Raw genomic sequence first — 20,446 nt, 5'->3', positions numbered from 1 at the left:
TGAACTCTCATCTAAATCCAGGCTTTATAAACAGCTTGTCTTTTAATGCGTTTTATTTATTTATTTATTTATATTTTTATTTTTTGGTTTTTCGAGGCAGGGTCTCACTCTGGCTCAGGCTGACCTGGAATTCACTATGTAGTCTCAGGGTGGCCTCGAACTCACAGCGGTCCTCCTACCTCTGCCTCCCGAGTGCTGGGATTAAAGGCGTGCGCCACCACGCCCAGCTTTTAATACATTTTAAATTTGGCCTTGGCATTTGTATTTGTGCATTGTATAAAATCTTTAGAATTTAAAAGCATCTCCACCCTAGTGTGTATATATGTTTAAAATGTTTTCCTGTGATAATAGTCAAATTTAGAGTTCTTATTTCTAGTTATAAGTGTAGATTTACTCATTCAAATAACTATGCCCTACCTTTGTGTATGTAAATATTGACAATATTTTTTAAAGTGCTTATTTATTTGATATAGAGACAAAGAGGCAGACAGATTCTATGGGTGCACCAGGGCCTCCTGCCACTGCTATATGAACTAAAGATGCATCTGGCTATTTTTGTGGGTACTGGGGTATCAAACTCAAGCTGTTAGGCTTTTCTAGAAAGCACCTTTAAAGCCCCATTAGCAATATTTTAGATCGATCCAAATGTACCTGCTAGTTCTTACATATGGTAGGTGAATTTCAACATTTCATTTGTACCACTTACTGATTCACTGTTAGGTTTGTATTCCTGTATCTTTATTTTTTTGGTTTTTCGAGGTAGGGTCTCACTCTGGTCCAGGCTGACCTGGAATTAACTCTGTCATCTCAGGGTGGCCTTGAACTCATGGCAATCCTCCTACCTCTGCCTCCCGAGTGCTGGGATTAAAGGCGTGCGCCACCACGCCCGGCTTTATCTTTTTGTTCTTTTTGAAATATATTCTGCCTCTGTAGCCTAGGCTGGCTTTGAACTTGTGACCTTCCAGCCTCAGCTTCTGGAGTGCTGGAAGTCTAGGTATATATCACTTTCAGGGCTTAAGGTATTTTCGTTGTTTTAGTATCAACTACATGTTGTATTCTGTCACAAGTTACAACAAAGGGCATAGTGCAATATATGTATATTTCCCCCTTGAACTCATGGTGATCCACTTACCTCAGCCACCCTAGTGCTGGAATTAAAGACGTGAGCAACTATGCTCAGCTGAAACCATATATTATGATTTGCTGTGAAAGAGTAGTAGCTTCCATTTATTTTCTAAAGGCTTTTAAACCTCAACATTGGATTTTATTTATTTATTTATTTATTTATTTATTTATTTATTTATTTATTTGAGAGTGACAGACAGAGAGAGAAAGAGGCAGATATAGATAGATAGAGAATGGGCACACCAGGACCTCCAGCCACTGCAAACTAACTCCAGATGTGTGCGCCCCCTTGTACATCTGGCTAACGTGGGTCCTGAGGAGTTGAACCTTGAACTGGCGTCCTTAGGCTTCATGGGCAAGTGCTTAACTGCTAAGCCATCTCTCCAGACCAACATTGATTATTTTTTGTTTCAGCTGTGTTGCCTGCAAGAAATTGTCTTTAAATCTGTCAGTGACTGCTACAGAAGAAATGAGCCTGTGTTCATTTCATATGTGAATTAGTTCATGTAGCATATATATAACATGTTCATTCTCTGATTCTTTTCTATGCCTGATCTGGTTGGAAATTACTTCTTTTTCTTCTCCTCTAGACTCTTCGTTCTGCTACATTCAACTGTGTCTTTCAAACTGTTTAATGGCTATGGTGTTCATAAAGTATGCAGCCTTTTGGTCAAATGCTGTGTCTCTTCTGGTAGTGAAAATTCATGTATTTGGGCTTGTCTGTACTTTGTTAGCTTAGTGATTTGAAATCTTTTATTTTTAATCTTTCTAAGTTGATCACTTATCTTTGAAGTTCATTTTTACATATCAACTATGTCAGGTTACTTTGTATGATGGCAAAAATGACCTCCAGACACGTGCCCCCCCTTTGTGCATCTGGCTAACATGGGTCCTGGGGAATTGAGCCTCAAACCGGGGTCCTTAGGCTTCACAGGCAAGCGCTTAACCACTAAGCCATCTCTCTAGCCCCCACTTTTTTTCTTTCTGTGTAGTATATGCATGTGTGCAGATGCACATGCTCCTTGCACACCTATATGGAAGCCAGAGGTGAACATTAGGTGTCCTCTGTTGCATGTTTCCATGAAATGAAGTCTCTCATGGAGCCTGGAATTGGCCTTTTACGTCAGACTGGCTGACCAGTTAGCCTCAGGGCTTCTCTAATCTCCAACTCCCCACAGGACTGGTTAACAGGCATGTGTGGCTATGACCTGCTGTTTACATGGATGCTAAGAAGTTGAACTCATTGCAAATCAGGTCCTTTCTTACCTACTGAGCCATCTCCACAGCCTGTCATCACATTGTAAGAGAGGTCTTTATTTTACCTGCCTCCATTTCCTTTTCTTTGTGTGTGTGTGTGTTACTCATGTGTGCATGCTTATGTATATATGGGTGCTCTTTTGGTTTTTCAAGGCAGGGTCTCGTTCTAGCCCAGGCTGACCTGGAATTTACTATGTAGTCTCAAGGTGGCCTTGAACTCATAGCAGTGTTCCTACCTCTGCCTCCTGAGTACTGGGATTCAAGGCATGCACCACCATGCCTGGCTATATGGGTGCTTTTTAATTTTTTTTAAACTTTTTATTTTTTTCAAGAGAGAGGCAGATAGAGAATGGGTGTGCCAGGTCCTTCAGCCACTGTAAATGAACTCCAGACACATGAGCCACCTTGTGTATCTGGCTTATGTGGGCCCTGGGGAATCAAACCTGGGTCCTTTGGCTTCACAGGCAAGTTCCTTAACGTATAAGCCATCTCTCCATCCCATGGGTGCTTTTAAAAAAAAATATATTTATTTATTTGAGAGAGAGAAAGAGATTCTGCATACCAAGGCCTCTAGCTATTGCAAACGAACTCCTGACTACGCACCACTTTATGTATCTGGTTCACATGGATACTGGGGAACTGAACCTGGGTCCTTAAGCTTCCCAGGCAAGTGCCTTAATCGCTAAGCCATGTCTCCAGCCCCTGTGAGTGCTTTCATGTGAGGCCAGAGGACAGCCTGTGAAGTTAGAAATGTCACCCACCTTGTTTAAGAATCTCATTGGTTTGAACATTGCCAACTGACTAGATGGCTACAGGAATCCTTCTGTCTCTGCTTCCCTAGCTTTGGAATTAAAGGCACACACCACAACACCTGTCATTTTTATGTGGGTACTAGGATTAAATTAAGATCTTTATGTTTGTGAGGCTATCTCCACAACTTCTTGTCTCTATTTCATAATTCTCAGATTTACCTAGGTTTTAGTACTAGTTATATGTCAGATAACTTGGTTCTGGATCATCAGTATGTATTTGGTGTCTTATGCTCTGTTACTCTTATCTTCGTTCTTTGAAGTGATAAATAAATGTATTTGCTTATGGAGTTGTTAACCCATGGCAAAACTTACCAGTGTGTATACCTGAGTGAAGTAGACTCTTGCCTTTGCTCTTGTAAACAGTTCTCTCATGTCAAGTTTTGTTTTGTACTTAATTCTTAAAACTCTTTTCTTGTGTAAGGACTGATAGTGTAAGTTATTTTAGAATTATGAAAAAATTAATGGAACAAATTGATGTCTTGATAGTTTGAATGATTTTTTTATATTAGTGACATTCTTATTGGATGATGTGCAAGAATGACTTGTACATAAGAATTTCAAAAGTGTAGTGTGGACATGGATATGAAGTAGGTAAAAACACCTGTGTCATTAGAGAAAGTTGGAAAATTAACTCATTTTTTAGTAAACACCAATTTTAAGATAGCATAGTATAATGTAGAAAGAATAGTTTTGACCAAATCTCTAATGACTTTATTTTTAAAGGTTTAAAAAATATTTTTATTTATTTATTTATGAGAGAGAGAGAGAGAGAGAGAGAAATAGACATAGAGAATGGATGGGCTAGGCCCTATAGCCACTGAAAATGAACTCCAGACACAAGCACCACATGTGCATCTGGCTCATGTAGGTTCTGGGGAATCAGACCTGGGTCCTGAGGCTTTGCAAGGAAGTGCCTTAACTGCTAAGCCATCTCTCAAGCCCTCTAATCACTTTAAACATGAGTAGCTGCAACTATTGCTTACCATAATATCTCTCAAACAAGTTGAGTAATAGTAAAGTTTTTGAAGCAATAGATGAAATTAAGCTTCATTAACTAATTTTAAACTCTTTTTAGGTAAATGAATTGGTGGATGCCAGAGATGTCGGCCTTGGTGCTTGGTTTGAAGCACATATACATAGTGTTACTAGAGCTTCTGATGGACATTCACGTGGCAAAACTCCACTGAAGAATGGCAATTCTTATAAAAGGACTAATGGAAATGTAAATCATAATTCCAAAGAGAACACAAATAAATTGGACACTGTTCCCTCTACGTCTAATTCAGACTCTGTTGCTGCTGATGAAGACGTTATTTATCAAATCGAGTATGATGAGTAAGTGCTCATGTTATTGAGGACTTCATTCATGTTTTGTGTATAGAAGCAAAACTTTACCTTTCAAGATTATTGAAAATAGTTTTTCTAAAGAAATTGTTTAGCGGTCATGCTCAATTTTAATTTCTTTTTGTTTTTGTTTGTTTAGTGATTGTTATCTAATAAGTAAGGGCCCCTGTCACTGTCAGTCATCTCTGGCTTTTAAGTATTTATTTTGTCATCCTAATATCTGACTTATTTTAGGATATTCACGTTTCTATTTGTCTATTACATTGTTTTCTGTTATGTATTAATTTTAAGAATTGTTTTGTAATCTGTAGTGTAATAGCCATTAGAACAAGGCAAAACTATTTTAAACTACTTTTTATATAGATTATTTATATACAATTTATCATGTGAAGGGTATAAGTCATTATTGGTTTTTTAACACAGTCACAGGATTGTGCATTACCACAAACTTAAGTTAGAGCTTTTTTGTCACCTCCCCCAAAAGAAATTCCATGCCTATTAATAATACCCTAGTTTGCTTTTTCCTCAGATAAAATATGTTCTGAAATACTAGGTGGATCTTGTTATTAAGATCATAGATTTTAAGCAGTGAATTTTCTTTATCCATTAAAAACATCATAGAGACGGGTGTGGTGGCACACACCTTTAATCCCAGCAGTCAGGTGGCTGAGATAGGAGGCTCGCTGTGAGTTTTAGGCCTACCTGAGACTAAATAATGACTTTCAGGTCAGCCTGAGCTAGAGTGAAACCCTACCTCAAAAAAACCAAAACCAAACAAAACAAAAATCCCAGCATCTCATTGTTAGAACAGATTTCATTATTATTATTGTTATTTTAATATTTTCATTTCATTTATTTATTTGAAGCAGAGAAAGAGGAGACACAGAGAGAATGGGGACACCAGGGCATTCAGCTACTGCAAATGAACTCCAGATGCATGTGCCACTGTGCACCTGGTTTTATTTGGGTCCTGGGGAATTGAAACTGAGTCCTTTGGCTTTGCAAGCACGTACCTTAACTGCTAAGCCATCTCTCCAGCCCCCAATTTAATTATTATTAACCACAAAAAGAGAACATACATTGTCACTCAAATGATATCTTAGAATGAATGAAAATATATTTCTAAATTCTTGCCAAGTCTAAGAGTTTAACATCTTTGATTGTTGAAGTTTTATAGCATAAGATGGTTATAAGACAACTTGTAGCATCTCATCCCTACTGGAAAGGGATCACAAGTAAAATCCTTTCAATCTTTATTTTTTTGATGCTTGTTTTAAATGAGCCATCATGCTACTTTTTATCATAGTAGACGTATGTTGAGTATGTATGTGAAGATAGGCTGCCCAAGACTGACATTGTTGATGAGTTGGGGTGAGAATGAAAAGGTGAAATCAGTGTATTGATAATAAGCAGATGTAATAAATGCCATAGCATGAGGCAAGTTATTATAATATTGGGAGGTGTGGTGGTTTGATTCAAGTGTACTCCATAAATTTAGGTGTTCTGAATGCTAGCTTACTAACTGTTGGATATTGGGAATTAATGCCTCCTGGAGGCAGTGTATTGTTGGGAGTGGGCTTAAGGGTATTATAGCTAGTTTTCCCTTGCCAGTGTTTAGCACACTCTCCTATTGCCTTTTCTACCTGAAGTTGGCCAGGGGGTGATGTCCACCCACTGCTCATGCCATCATTTTCACCTGCCATCATGGAGCTTCCCTTGTAGTCTCTAAGCGAAAATAAACCCTTTCTCCCATTAGCTGCTCTTGGTTGGGTGATTACTGCCAGCAGTGTGAACCTGACTACAACAGGTGGCTAGCTATTATCTGTATTCCTTGTTGCCACCAAATAGAGTATTTAAGTTTTGATTGAGTTTTTTCTCTGCTAAAGTGAAAAAATAGGAAAACTCCTTGGGTCTTCATTCCGGCCAATTTTAGAGTTATTTGGCAAAAATACTTGACCTGGGGTTGTTAAGAGCAGAGAAGAAATTTTCCTTTTTTTTTTTTTTTTTTGCTGCTATTGTTTATTTATATATTTATTTGTATAAATATACTTACAATACATATGCTTATATAAATTTTATGATACATTTTTATTTAAATACTTAAAAAATTATATTTTATAAATACATACATATTACAGAGAGGGAGAGAATGGGCACACTAGGGCCTCTAGTCACCACAGATGAACTCTGGATGCATGTGCCACCAAGTGCATCTGGCTTATGTGGGTATTGGGGAATCAAACCTGGGTCTTTAGGCTTTGCAGACAAGTGCCCTAACTGCTAAGCCATTTCTCTAGCCCTGCTTTTTCTTCTTTTGTAAATTATTTTTAAAATTTAATTTAATTTTTATTTATTAGAGAGAGAGAATGGGAACTCACCAGGGTCTCTAGCTACTGCAAATGAAGTCTGGACACATGTGCCACTTTGTGCATCATCTGCCTTATGTGAGTTCTGGGGAATTGAGCCTGGGTCCTTAGGTTTCACAGGCAAGTGCCTTAACTGCTAAGCCACTTCTCCAGCCCATTTTTTTTTTCTCCTGTTGTTAATGGAAAAATTTGTTTGGGTTAGAATGAATGTTATTAAAAAAGAGTCTTGGGAGGGAGGGAATTACCATGGGATATTTTTTATAATCATGGAAAATGTTAATAAAAAGTTTAAAATTAAAAAAAAAAGAGTCTTAAGTCCACCATGCATAAGAAGTCTAAAGGAATTGCTCATAATGGAATTAAACGTTTTATTGCTGGCAATTCAAGATTCAATAGCCCAACTTCCTTTGAGAAATAAAAGAAAGATAACAGAAGCTTAGTGGTGATTAATGTCTCTTAAATCTTTAAAAATGGAAAAAAGCACTCAGGAGGCAGAAGTGGGAGGATCACCAGAGTTTGAGGCCACTTTGAGGCTATTTAGTAAATTCCAGTCAGCCTGGGCAAGGGTGATTTCCCCCCCCCCCCCATGGGAAAAGAACTGCATAAAGTATAGAATAAAATGTATAAATACTTGAGAACCTGGATCAGCATTCTTGGTCGTAGGCTGGTATATACACGTAGAGTGGATCATTCTGATACAGCAGTGAATATGATGACAAATTCTGCCCAAGCTTTATGGTCACTACAAAAGTAAATTTAAAAATTTCATGAGTTTGGCAGGGCTGTAGCTCAGGAACGCACCTGCCTAACATGTCCAAGACCCTGGGTTTCATTTTCACCATTACTGGAAAATAAAATACAGTGATCAGTGACCATTCTGTTGGTTGTAGTAAGTCATTCAAGTAGTTCTTTAGATAGAGATTGCATTGAAGAACTTGGTGATAGTGATATACAGGTTTTGTATTGTTTTTTCTTCCTCTTTTTAATAATAATTAAAAAAAACTATTTACTTTTATGTATTTGAGAGAGGGATAGAAGCAGATATAGAGAGAACAGATGTTCCAGGGCCTGTAGCCACTGCAAAGGAATTCTGGATACATATGCCACCTTGTGTATCTGGCTTACGTGGGTACTGGAGAATTGCACCTAGCTCTTTAGGCTTTGCAGGCAAGTGCCTTAACCACTAAGCCATTTCTCCAGCCCATATATTGTTTTTTCTTTTGGGTCAGGCAGTCATGGTGGTATGTACCTGTAATACCAGCAGTGAGGAGGGGGAGGAAGGAACATTATGCATTTAAGGCGCAGAGTGAGACTGTCTTAAAAACAACAATAAAAAGAAAACACAAGATGAGATCATTCTTTTACTCCTAGGCTCAAGCATTCCTCTGTTTTAACCTCCAAGTAGTTGGAGCTACAGGTTTGTGCATTGTACCCCGCTGTTATAAATCGTTTTTGCAGAACAGAGAGATCCAAGGTAAGCCAGAATAATGTGGCCATCAAATAGGTGATGTTATAGTTGTGCTGGACTGGCTGTTGCTTACTTGAACCAAATGCTTGTTTAGAGTAGAACTTAAAATGTAAGGATGTGGGCTGAAGAGACCTCTCAGCAGTTAAAGGTGCGTGCTTATACAGCCTGATGGTCTGGGTTTGATTCCCCAGTGCCCATATAAGCCAGATACACAAAGTGGCTTATGTGCCAGGAATTCATTTGCAGTGTCAAGAATCTCTGGAGTGCTTATACTCTTTCTCATTTCCCTCTCCCTCTCTCTCTTTCTCTCTCTGCAAATAAATAAGTTATATTTATTTTTAAAAGATATAAGAGTATATAAAAGCATAATAAGGAGCAGTTGAGAGAACCAAATACTTAATCTGAAGGATCTGAGTCATGATAGTTCTCATTGTCAAAGCTTTGTCTGGAAGGAAGTTCTGTATAATACAGTGGTGAGTTTCAAGAATACCTGAAATTCTCCACTAGTCAAAAGCCTTAAGGAGAGTGGTTTGACTTGAAAAGTATACAGTAAATGAATATTAATCTTTAGCTGTAGACTGGACAACTTTGAAACATTGCAGAGAATCTCTATAGTCAGTGGTTGTACTAGATGACTTCAATATTCAATATAATTTTTATTTCTAAAACACTTTATAAAGTCTTTTTATGTTTCATATTTTAAGTAAAGACCAAAATAAATTTCTAAATTTAAATCTTGATAGTAAGTACTATGTATTTCCCTCAATGTACTAACTTTGTTTTTCCTACCCAAAATAAGTTGAAAAAAATCTACCTATTTGGCAAACCTGTGTATAGTCCTATCTAAACCTCTGAGTGGTGCAGTGTAGTGTGAACAAACTGTTAAGTAGAAAAAGTGAGGAAGATATACATATAGGATAAAGCATCTTGCTTTTGATGTTCTTAGAAGGTAAGCAATCGCCACTTTAAAGTGAAATTGTTTAAAATACATATATTTTTTGTGGCAGGGTCATTCTTGAGCCCAGGTTGACCTGGAACTCATGGTGATCCTCCTATCACAGCCTCTCAAGTGCTGCGATTAAAGGTGAGCATCTCAAAGCCTAACCAATAAATTTATTTAATTATATTGGTTTAAAATGGAGTCTTGTGTTGCCTAGGCAGGATTTTTGCTTGTTTGTTTTGAGGCAGAGTCTTATTTTAGCCCAGGCTGGCATGGGAACTTACTCTGTAGTAAGGCTGGCCTTGAACTCAAAATGATTCTCCTTCCCTAGCTTCTGAGTGCTGGGATTAAAGGCATGGACCACTGTGTATGGCAAGGCTGGTGTTATGTCATTGAACTCAGGTGATCTTTCAGCCTTAGTTTATGGAGTGCTGGGATTGTAGGTATATCATAGTGCCTAGATGAAAGGGCCTTTTTTCTTTTTTTTTATTTGTCCAGTGCTCGAGATGGAACCTGGGGTCTTAGTAAGATAGGCAGGTGCTTTTACAAAACTTAGTCCTTTGTAAAAAATGTTTCCAGTAGCTTCAAATATAAAATAGAATTGCTTATAGAATTAGGTATTGCAAACTTAGGATATTTTTTAGCTATATGGGTTATGCTGTGCTGTGATCCAATTCAGGACATTGTCCATGCTACATTACGTTAGCCCCCTAAACTCTTCTCTTAATGGCAGTTTGTGCAGAAAATAAAATGAAGAAAGATTAATGAGTAAGCAAATGTCAAGGGAATATAAACAAAATACAAATTGTTAAATGTTCAATAAAAAAAGATTCACTATCAATTTTGGCACATTTGTACACTTTTACTTTTATAACTTCTTCAATGTGAAAAGTTCTATTCAAATATTAAAATAGATATTAAAAGTTAAGACTGCTAGTGAGACCCTGCTCCCACACACACACATAAAAGGTTAAGCTTAACTCGTTTTTGTTTTGTTTTGTTTTTTCGAGGTAGAGTCTCATTCTAATCCAGGCTTACCTATATACCTCATTCTATAAGACCAAGGTAGCCTCAAACTCATGATGATGATCCTACCTCAGCCTCCTGAGTTCTGGGACTAAAGGTGTTTGCCACCACACCCAGCAAGATTAATATTTGCTTATTTAGAATTCAAATGCTATTGTTAGACAACCTGCATGGCTCCTCCATGTAAACTTACAAAACTGAATATAGTTATGGGGATAATAAAGGTTCTGAAACTATTGATGAAAAGTCTCTCTCTCTGACTAGCTAGCTGGAACTCATCATTAGAGAGGCTGATCTTGAACTTGCAGTGATGTACCTGCCTTTTCCTTCTATTGTTGATTTTAGAGGCATGTTCCTCCATGTCCAACTTGGCTCTGGGATGACTTCTTAAATGGACTCTCATACAACCTATAGCACAATAATGTCATATGAACTCAAAAGAGGAAACCAGGCTTCATGTAATTTTCCAAAGGTTGCATCCATGAAATTGACTCGTGAGCCCAAGAGTTAACCAGTATTGTTATATTGCTGTTCAACCCAAACAGGGTAGTTTGTGATTGGTAGTAGCCCGTACCTCTAATTTCTTTCAAAGATCAACAGTTATATATAAAATTGGGTGTGATGGTACAGTCCTAGAATCTGAACACCGAGGTGGTCGAGGGGGAGTGGGTGGGAGTTAAAGTAATACTCGACTACATGGTGAGCTTGAGCTCTTTAAAAAAAAAAAAAAAAAAAGCCCAGGCCCAGATGGATTCACTGCTGAATTTTACCAGACCTTTAAGAAAGAGCTAACACCATTGCTTCTTAAGCTTTTCCAGGAAATAGAAAAAGAAGGAATTCTACCAAACTCCTATGAGGCCAGCATCACCCTGATACCAAAACCAGGCAAAGATAGAACAAAAAAAGAAAATTACAGAGCAATCTCCCTCATGAATATAGATGCAAAAATTCTCAACAAAATATTGGCAAACAGAATACAAGAATATGTCAAAAAGATCATTTGCTCTGACCAAGTAGGCTTTATCCCAGAGATGCAGGGATGGTTCAATATATGCAAATCTATAAATCTAATACATTATATAAATGGGTTGAAGGACAAAAATCACATGATCATCTCATTAGATGCAGAGAAAGTGTTCGACAAAATCCAACATCCCTTCATGATAAAAGTCTTACAGAGACTGGGAATAGAAGGAACATATCTCAATATAATAAAAGCTATTTATGCCAAGCCTACAGCCAACATAGTAGTAAATGGGGAAAAACTGGAAGCTTTTCCACTTAAATCAGGAAAAAGACAAGTGTGTCCACTGTCCCCACTTTTATTTAATATAGTTTTGGATGTCTTAGCCACAGCAATAAGGCAAGAGACACACATAAAAGGGATACATGTTGGAAAGGAAGAGATCAAGTTATTATTTTCAGATGACATGATTCTATACATAAAGGATCCTAAAGACTCTACTAGCAAACTGTTAGAGCTGATCAAAACCTACAGCAATGTAGCAGGATACAAAATAAATACACAGAAATCAGTAGCCTTCATATATGCTAACAACAAACACACAGAGGATGAAATCAGAGAATCACTCCCATTCACAACTGCATCCAAAAAAATAAAGTACCTTTGAATAAGCCTAACCAAGGAAGTAAAGGATCTCTACAATGAGAACTTTAAAACACTCAAGCAAGAAATTGCAGAAGACACTAGAAAGTGGAGAAACATCCCTTGTTCCTGGATGGGAAGAATCAATATTGTGAAAATGGCCATCTTACCAAAAGCAATCTATACATCTAATGCAATCCCTACCAAAATTATAAAGGCATTCTTCATGGAAATAAAAAAAAATCCAAAAATTCATTTGGAATCACAAAAATACTCGAATATCTAAAATAATACTGAGCAACAAAAATAAGGCTGGTGGTATCACCATACCTGATATTAACCTATACTACAGAGCCATAGTAACAAAAACAGCGTGGTACTGGCACAAAAACAGACATATAGATCAGTGGAATAGAATAGAGAACCCAGATGTAAGCCCAAATAGCTATAGCCACCTGATATTCGATAAAAATGCCCAAAATACACATTGGAGAAAAGACAGCCTCTTCAGCAAATGGTGTTGGGAAAACTGGATATGTATCTGCAGAAGGATAAAAATAGATTCTTCTCTCTCTCCATGCACAAGAATTAAGTCCCAATGGATTAAAGACCTTAACATCAGACCTGAAACTCTGAAACTGCTAGAGGAAAAAGTAGGGGAAATTCTTCAACATATTGGTCTTGGCAAAGACTTTCTGAATACAACCCCAATTGCTCAGGCAATAAAACCACAGATTAATCGCTAGGACCTCATGAAATTACAAAGATTTTACACTGCTAAGGACACAGTGAAAAAAGCCACGAGGCAACCTACAGAATGGGAATAAATCTTCACCAGCTATATATCTGATAGAGGATTAATATCTAGGATATACAAAGAACTCAAAAAGTTAAATAATAAGGAATCAAATAAGCCAATCAGAAAATGGGCTATGGAGCTAAATAGAGCATTCTCAAAGGAAGAAATACAAATGGCATATAAGCATCTAAAAAAATGTTCTACATCACTAGTCATCAGGGAAATGCAGATTAAAACTACATTGAGATTCCATCTCACTCCTGTCAGATTGGCCACCATCATGAAAACAAATGATCATAAATGTTGGCGGGGATGTGGGAAAAGAGGAACCCTTCTACACTGCTGGTGGGAATGCAATCTGGTCCAGCCATGTGGAAATCAGTGTGGAGGTTCCTAAAACAGCTAAAGATTGATCTACCATATGACCCAGCTATAGCACTCCTAGGCATATATCCTAAGGACTCATCTCTTTTCCTTAGAAGTACGTGCTCAACCATGTTTATTGCTGCTCAATTTATAATAGCTGGGAAATGGAACCAGCCTAGATGTCCCTCAACTGATGAGTGGATAATGAAGATGTGGCACATTTATACAATGGAGTTCTACTCAGCGGTAAAGAAAAATGAAGTTATGAAATTTGCAGAAAAATGGATGGACCTGGAAAGGATTATATTAAGTGAGGTAACCCAGGCCCAGAAAGCCAAGCGTCACATGTTCTCTCATGTGTGGATCCTAGCTACAGATGACTGGGCTTCTGCGTGAGAAGGAAAATACTTAGTAGCAGAGGCCAGTAAGTTAAAAAGGAGACATAAAGGGAGGAGAAAGGAAGGGAGGAGGGCACTTAATAGATTGATATTGTATATATGTAAGTACAATGATTGTGATGGAGAGGTAATATGATGGAGAATGGAATTTCAAAGGGGAAAGTGTGTGTGTGGGGGGAGGGAATTAACATGGGATTTTTTTTTAATAATCATGGAAAATGCTAATAAAATAAAGTAAAAGAAAAAAAACTATAAAGACGGTTAAGCGCTTGCCTGTGAAGCCTGAGGACCCCGGTTTGAAGTTCAATTCCCCACATTAGCCAGATGCACAAAGGGGCTCACACGTTTGGAGTTCATTTGCAGTGGCTAGAGGCCCTTGCACACCCATCCTTTCTCTATCTGCCTCTTTTTCTCTGTCACTCTCAAATAAATAAATAAATAAATAAGATTTTAAGACTTGTTTTAGAATGTGGTGCCCCTGTAATTTCTTTTTGAGTTAAATTATAGATGTGTCAGTGATTGAGACTGCCCCATCAAATTCTACCTCCTCATTACTTGGCTGATTTATCAGCAGATAGATGCTAAAAGGTATGTTTGGTATTAAGAAACATCTGTTCTCATTAGATTTGGGTAGATTTTTTTCCCCTCCCCCAGGTAGGACTTTACTCCAACCCTGGCTGAACTGGAATTCACTGTGTAGCCTCAGGGTAGTCTCAAACTCAAGGTGATCCTCCCACCTCTGCCTCCTGAGTGCTGGGATTAAAGGCGTGTGCCACCACACCTGGCTCCTAGGGCAGATTCTTTTTTTTTTTTTTTCTTTTTTTATTTATTAATTTGAGAGTGACAGAGAGAGAGAGAGAGAAAGAGACAGAGAGAGAAAGAATGAGAACGGGCGCGCCAGGGCTTCCAGCCACTGCAAACGAACTCCAGATGCATGCGCCCCCTTGTGCATCTGGCTAACGTGGGTCCTGGGGAACCAAGCCTTGAACCGGGGTCCTTAGGCTTCACAGGCAAGTGCTTAACCGCTAAGCCATCTCTCCAGCCCCAGATTCTTTTTAATTAACTAGATTAATGGTTGCTGAATCTTCTGCTGTTTTCTAGAAAGTTATAAAAAATGTCATTGTCTCAGACTTACCTCATCAGAACTGTAGTTACAGGTCTGAGGGGTCCTATGTACCTTGGTGCTTTCTGAAGTTCTTTCCTCATAACTTGAATGTACAGTCATGGTTTGAGAACCACTGCATTAGACTGGTGGTTTTCAAAGTATGTTCATTGACTGTGAGTATCAGCATCATTTATTAAAAATGTAAATCCATTGGTTCTATACAGACATAAGGAATAAATCTCTACTTTTGGCCCATTTTATTTGTATATAGACAAAATTGCTGGAACTCCTAGAAAGGTTTTGTGAAAAGAGATATTTTATTCAGGCTAATTGATGTAGGAATAATTTTTAATGAGGGACCATTTCTCCATTGTGCAGTCATTATTCATAGTAACTTTGACAGATATAATAATATAATGTGTTTATGGGAATGTATTAATTTTTTGAGTAGGAAAAAAATACCCCAATAGCTGAATATTCTGAGATCTAGTTGTCTAGTTGTGTTTTCCCTCCTAAATGGGCTCTTCTCCCTACATCCTCCTGTGCCAAGCATTCAAATCTAGGGTTTGCAGCACTTCACCCATACCTAGAATCCCTTTAATTGAACTCATACGCCAGTTAATCCTTGTGAGACAAGCGTCCTGAAGTTAAGGTTTGAAGGAGATCTCAAATTCTCCTGGTTGTAAAATGCTTGTCTTTGAAATGTTGTTAATGGAAGAAGCAGGTCAACCTCTGTTCATTGCAATATAGTCAGCCAGTGAGTTTTCTACCCAAAATTTCTTTAAATTTTTTTTATTAACTTTAAAAAAAATATTTGGAATTGAACCCCAGAACTAACTTTGTGTGTGCTAAGCAAGAGCTATTATATTGAGCTATATTCCAGCCCATTTTTTGAGACAGAGTCTTATTGTCTCTGTGATCCTCCTGCCTCAGCTTCTTTTTTATTTGTTAATTTTTTAGAGAGAGAGAGTGAGGGAGAGAAGCCAGAGCCTGAGTCACTGCAGTCAAACTCCAGATGCTTGTGCCACCTAATGGATCTTGCGCTTGCCTCCCCTTTGTGCATTTGGCTTATGTGGGATCTGGAGAGTCCAACTGGGGTCCTTAGGCTTTGCAGGCAAGTGCCCTAACCATTAAGCCATATCTCCAGCCCCTCAGCCTCTTTGAAGCTAAAATCAAAGGCCTATTTCACTGGTTCTGTTTTTTTTTTTTTTTTTATCGACATCATTATGTAGCAAATAGATCTGCATACATAGTATTAAAAGTTGTTTTTTTGTACTTAATTTTCAGTTAAAATGTTTTTGCAGGACAGATTCTATAAGCCAGAGGTTCTTTACTTGCCTATAAATGCATCTTCACTTTCCTGTGGAAAAGACCCAGAATGTAATAGTAGTAAAAATCAGGAGTTTTTTTTTTTTTTTTCTTAAAACAAATATCTTGCACTGCTGTTTTCATTACGTGTCTGAGATTTGTCATGGGCTTGAGATCAAATGCAAATGTCATAGCATTACTTAAACTTTGGGGTTATCTTACACTAGGCTGTAATTAAGAATTCATCTGGTAAATGCTAGAGCAAGAAGGGGCTTTTCCAACCTTTCTTTTTTTTTTAAGGGGCAGGGAGAAATAGATTGAAATCACTTTAGTTTTTAACTAAATTTTTATGAGTCCCATCAACTACTAAGAATTTAGCTTAATTACAATATTTGATTGACTTAGTTATGACTCAGTGGGTAGAATGCCTTCCTAGCATGAAGCCCTGAGGTGATCCCTAGCATTGTGTAAAACTAGACTTTGTGGTACATGCCTGTAGTTCAGCACTAGGGGGTGGAACCAGAGGGATTGGAAATTCACAGTCATCCTTAGCTACATAGTGCATTGGCAGCCACCCTAGGACTGCATAAGCTAGTTATATAATGCTGTTATTTTTTTGTTACTTCTTGAATGATAATTTATTTAGGTAGAAATACTGTGAGTGGTCATGGTGATTGACCTGTTAGAGATAAGAGAATAAGTGTTTTGCAGATTATTAATATTTTTATAAATTTTATGTGAAGTATTGACAATGTGGTGGCATTAAAGTTTAAGTTAAATGTAATATTGTAGCAGTTAATATAATATGGATAGATTGAGGTATTACCGGTGGGTTATACTTGATAGCGAGTATTCATCCTAAAGAAGTGATTGATGAATATGCTAATATTTTTCATAATTGAGTGTGGTTAAGTACCCCTCAATTGTCTCCTAGGGGAGATAATATGACTAGAGTAAGGATTTATAATTGGGTTAATTTAATTAACGTGAGATTTGAAATAGAATTGATATGAGTTCTGATGTCGGTCATGTTAATAGGATTATTATTGATGTAAGTGCCATTCTGTGTTAATTCTAGCATTGGCAGTGAAATGGGGCTAGCACTGTTTTCATAAGCAATGCTAGATGCTTAAGCTGTGGTTCTTAATGCTAGCCCATTGACCTGAATAAAGCATATATGTAATAGCTGTTGTTGGCATCTTGAGTTTACAACTTCATCTAGTATGCAGACTCCTGCTATAGGAGGCATGTCACTGGGGCAGATCTTAAGAGCCTAGCCCTAAGTTCATTTTGAGGGTAGATCTGGATTCCATCCAACATGTGTTTGGAGAGCAGTTTGAATTCTAGCACTGTCCTTGCTTGTGGTGCTGGCTGTTTGATGTTCTCTTTTTCTTGGATCTGTAAAAGTGAGCCAGTTTCTTCCATCATTGATGGAGCTTCCCCTGAATCTGTAAACTTGAAATAAACCCATTTCCTTCCATACACTGGTTGGGTTTCAGCAGTGTGGATCTGACTGCAGCAGATAGATAGTATGGGAATGATGTAAACTGAGCATTACAATTATAGTTGTTGTAGGCTTAGTTCTTATAATTCTAGAAATAAAAAGAAGTTAGAAGCTTCTGTTAACTTATCAGACTTTTTAATGTGTGTGGATATAAAATATAAAATATGGGTATAAAATAATTTACATGCCTAAGGGCTTAGCCAACATTTTTTTCATAATGTATAAGGTGGTTGTACTGAATTTGTGATTCTCCTGCCTCTGCCTCTGCCTCTTCAGTAGTGTCCTATCTGCTTGCTCCACCACAAGCATTGTTGGTCATATTGAAATTGAGAATACTTGGGTTCATAGGAATGAAGCAGACAAACACTGTATAGCCTTTGTAATCCCATGCAGTCCTATAACTTGGAGATCCTTCTGCCTCAAATCCTGAGTGCTGTAATTAAAAACATGCACTGCCATACTCAGCACAAACAGGACCTTGGTAATAAGATTAGTATTAAAACTTTCTGGAATATGAAGATTATAAATGAATTTAAGAAAATGATTGTTGTCAAACAAAGCATTTATCATAGTAGTGTACTCTAATGAAGAATAAAGCCAGTGGACCTGTGGCTTCTTCAACCTTGAAGACCAAGATGAGTTCTGGTTCACCTAATGTCAAGTGAAAAGGAGCCTAGTTTCTGCTAATGGTGAAATAAATCGTATTATTGCTTGTGGTCATGGTATAAATAGTGTGGTATTTTAAAAAACTTTTTGTTTATGAGAGAGAGAGAAGAATGACAATGGGCTGCCAAAGCCTCCAGCCACTGTAAATGAACTTCAGATGCATGCACCACTTTGTGCATCTGGCTTATATGGGTCCTGGGGAATTGAACCTGCAGCCAACACCTTAAAACCACTAAGCCATCTCTCCAGTCCCCTCCCTTCCTCCCTTCCTTCCTTCCTTCCTTCCTTCCTTCCTTCCTTCCTTCCTTCCTTCCTCCCTCCCTCCCTCCCTCCCTCCCTTCCCTTCCTTCCCTTCCTTCCCTTCCTTCCCTTCCTTCCCTTCCTTTCCTTCCTTCCCTTCCTTTCCTTCCTTTCTTTCCTTTCTTTCTTTCTGGTAGGGTTTCACTTTTGCCACCATGACCGGCCCACTCTGTTCTTGAGTGGAGGCAAGTGTTGATAGGGAAGTGATCCATTTATTAGAATAATGGTTAGGGTAACTTCATATGAAATTATCTGTGCTATGGCCTGAAGTGGTCCCATCACTGCATATTTTGAATTTTAGTTTCATCTTGAACAGAGAATAGAGTAGACCACAAGGCTAGATATGGCTAAGATTAATAAAATTACTGTATTTATATGATTTAATAGTTGAGGTATTAGTAGTGGGATTCATTTAAAAAGGTGAACATATGGGCTGGAGAGATGGCTTAGCGGTTAAGTGCTTGCCTGTGAAGCCTAAGGACCCCGGTTCAAGGCTCGGTTCCCCAGGTCCCACGTTAGCCAAATGCACAAGGGGGTGCACGCGTCTGGAGTTCGTTTGCAGAGGCTGGAAGCCCTGGCGCGCCCATTCTCTCTCTCTTCCTCTATCTGTCTTTCTCTCTGTGTCTGTCGCTCTCAAATAAATAAATAAAAATTTAAAAAAAAAAAGGTGAACATAGGGGCTAAAGTCAATGTTATTGTGAAAGATGGATTAATTTGGTGGTTGTAGTGATTCTTTTCTTTCTTTCTTTTTCTTTCTTTCTCTCTCTCTCTCTCTCTCTCTTTCTTTCTTTCTTTCCTTGAGAAAAGGTCTTGCCATAGAGACACCCCCCCCCCCCCGGCCTAGAATTCAGTTCTCTTACTCCAGCTTCCCAAGTGTTAAAGCTTGCATGTACCTCCATGCCTAGCTTCATAGTAGTTCTTGGATGGATGGTTTTATTGAATTAGTGATGGGTTTTATGTGAGGACCAACCATATTTGGTCTTTTTCAAAGTTATATGTGTCTTAATATTTTTTCATTGTAAGTGCTGTGAGCAAGAAGGATTGAAAGAATTAGTAAGTAGAGGTTAATTATAACCATGTTAATAAAAGGAGCTGAACTAGTGCTTATCATTGCTTCCAGTGTTCTTTATAATTTGTGAGCTTATTCTGGGCCTAAGTAGTCTTAGTTATATCTGTTGCAAATAGATGTTAATGAGTTAGTTATGAATAAAATCAAGTTGTGCTTTTAGATGGAAACAACTTTGCTATAAAGTAGCAAGATTGGGCTGGGGAGATGGCTCAGCCAATAAAGTGTTAGCTTGCAGTGCCTCATTGCCCAGGCTCCATTCCCTAGTGCCCATGTAAAGCCAGATGCACAAAGTGGCACATGCATCTGGAGTTAATTTGCAGTAGCTAGGAGCCCTGGCATGCCCATTCTTCCTCCCTTCCTTCCTATTTTTCTCTCTGTTTGCAAATAAATAAATGAATTTAAAGTAGCAGAACTGATTTTCTTGAGAATACTTATGGCAGTGAACTCTTTAAAAAGGAACTCAGGAAGATTTTGAGCATTGTCAAATACTAACTTTTTGTTTTGATAGGAGGACAAGATTTTTCTTAAATGAAGTTATATTGTACTGATCTTTATGGAGCTAGAATGTAAATTTTATTTCAGAATCTGATATGGTAATCAGTCTGCTTTGTTGCTTTTGTGTTTTACTCATGCCTTTGTCAAAGACTGCAAGTCTTTTCTCCAGTGCTTAATCGCCCAAAGGGTTTTGAGTAGATGGTTACCAGGAGGATGGGAGCAGTGAGGCACACATGCAGCCCTCTTGTTCTTCTGTGTTTTACAAGATCCTTAAAAAATGGTTTTGTGCATATCAGTTGATTTTGACTTTTCAAATATGCATCATTCCATTGCATTAGTGGTTTTTTGTTGTTTTTTTTTTTTTGTCAGAAACACTGCATTTTACCTAGTTAAGGTGTTCAGAATGTAGATTCCTGATGGGGTTCCTTGTCCTTTATTAGGTAGGCCTTTGGTAGGGCTCAGCAATATGTTTTTCAAATAGGTACCCAAGAA

The 20,446-nt window shown here is 38.0% G+C and overlaps 1 protein-coding gene across 1 annotated transcript in view; it reads left to right on the top strand.

Moving 5' to 3' along the window:
* The window catches only part of Uhrf2 (ubiquitin like with PHD and ring finger domains 2), a 78,310-nt gene that overhangs the window by 19,375 nt on the left and 38,489 nt on the right, over nucleotides 1-20,446 (top strand). Inside the window, exon 3 of the mRNA XM_004653185.2 lies at nucleotides 4,270-4,529. Coding sequence (XP_004653242.1) covers nucleotides 4,270-4,529 — 260 coding nt within the window. The remainder of the gene's footprint in view (nucleotides 1-4,269; nucleotides 4,530-20,446) is intronic.

The sequence above is a fragment of the Jaculus jaculus genome, chromosome 1 (genome assembly GCF_020740685.1).
Source record: "Jaculus jaculus isolate mJacJac1 chromosome 1, mJacJac1.mat.Y.cur, whole genome shotgun sequence".
Taxonomy (NCBI): domain Eukaryota; kingdom Metazoa; phylum Chordata; class Mammalia; order Rodentia; family Dipodidae; genus Jaculus; species Jaculus jaculus.
Note: the sequence above shows the minus strand (reverse complement) of the source record. Positions and strands in the feature narration are given on the sequence as shown.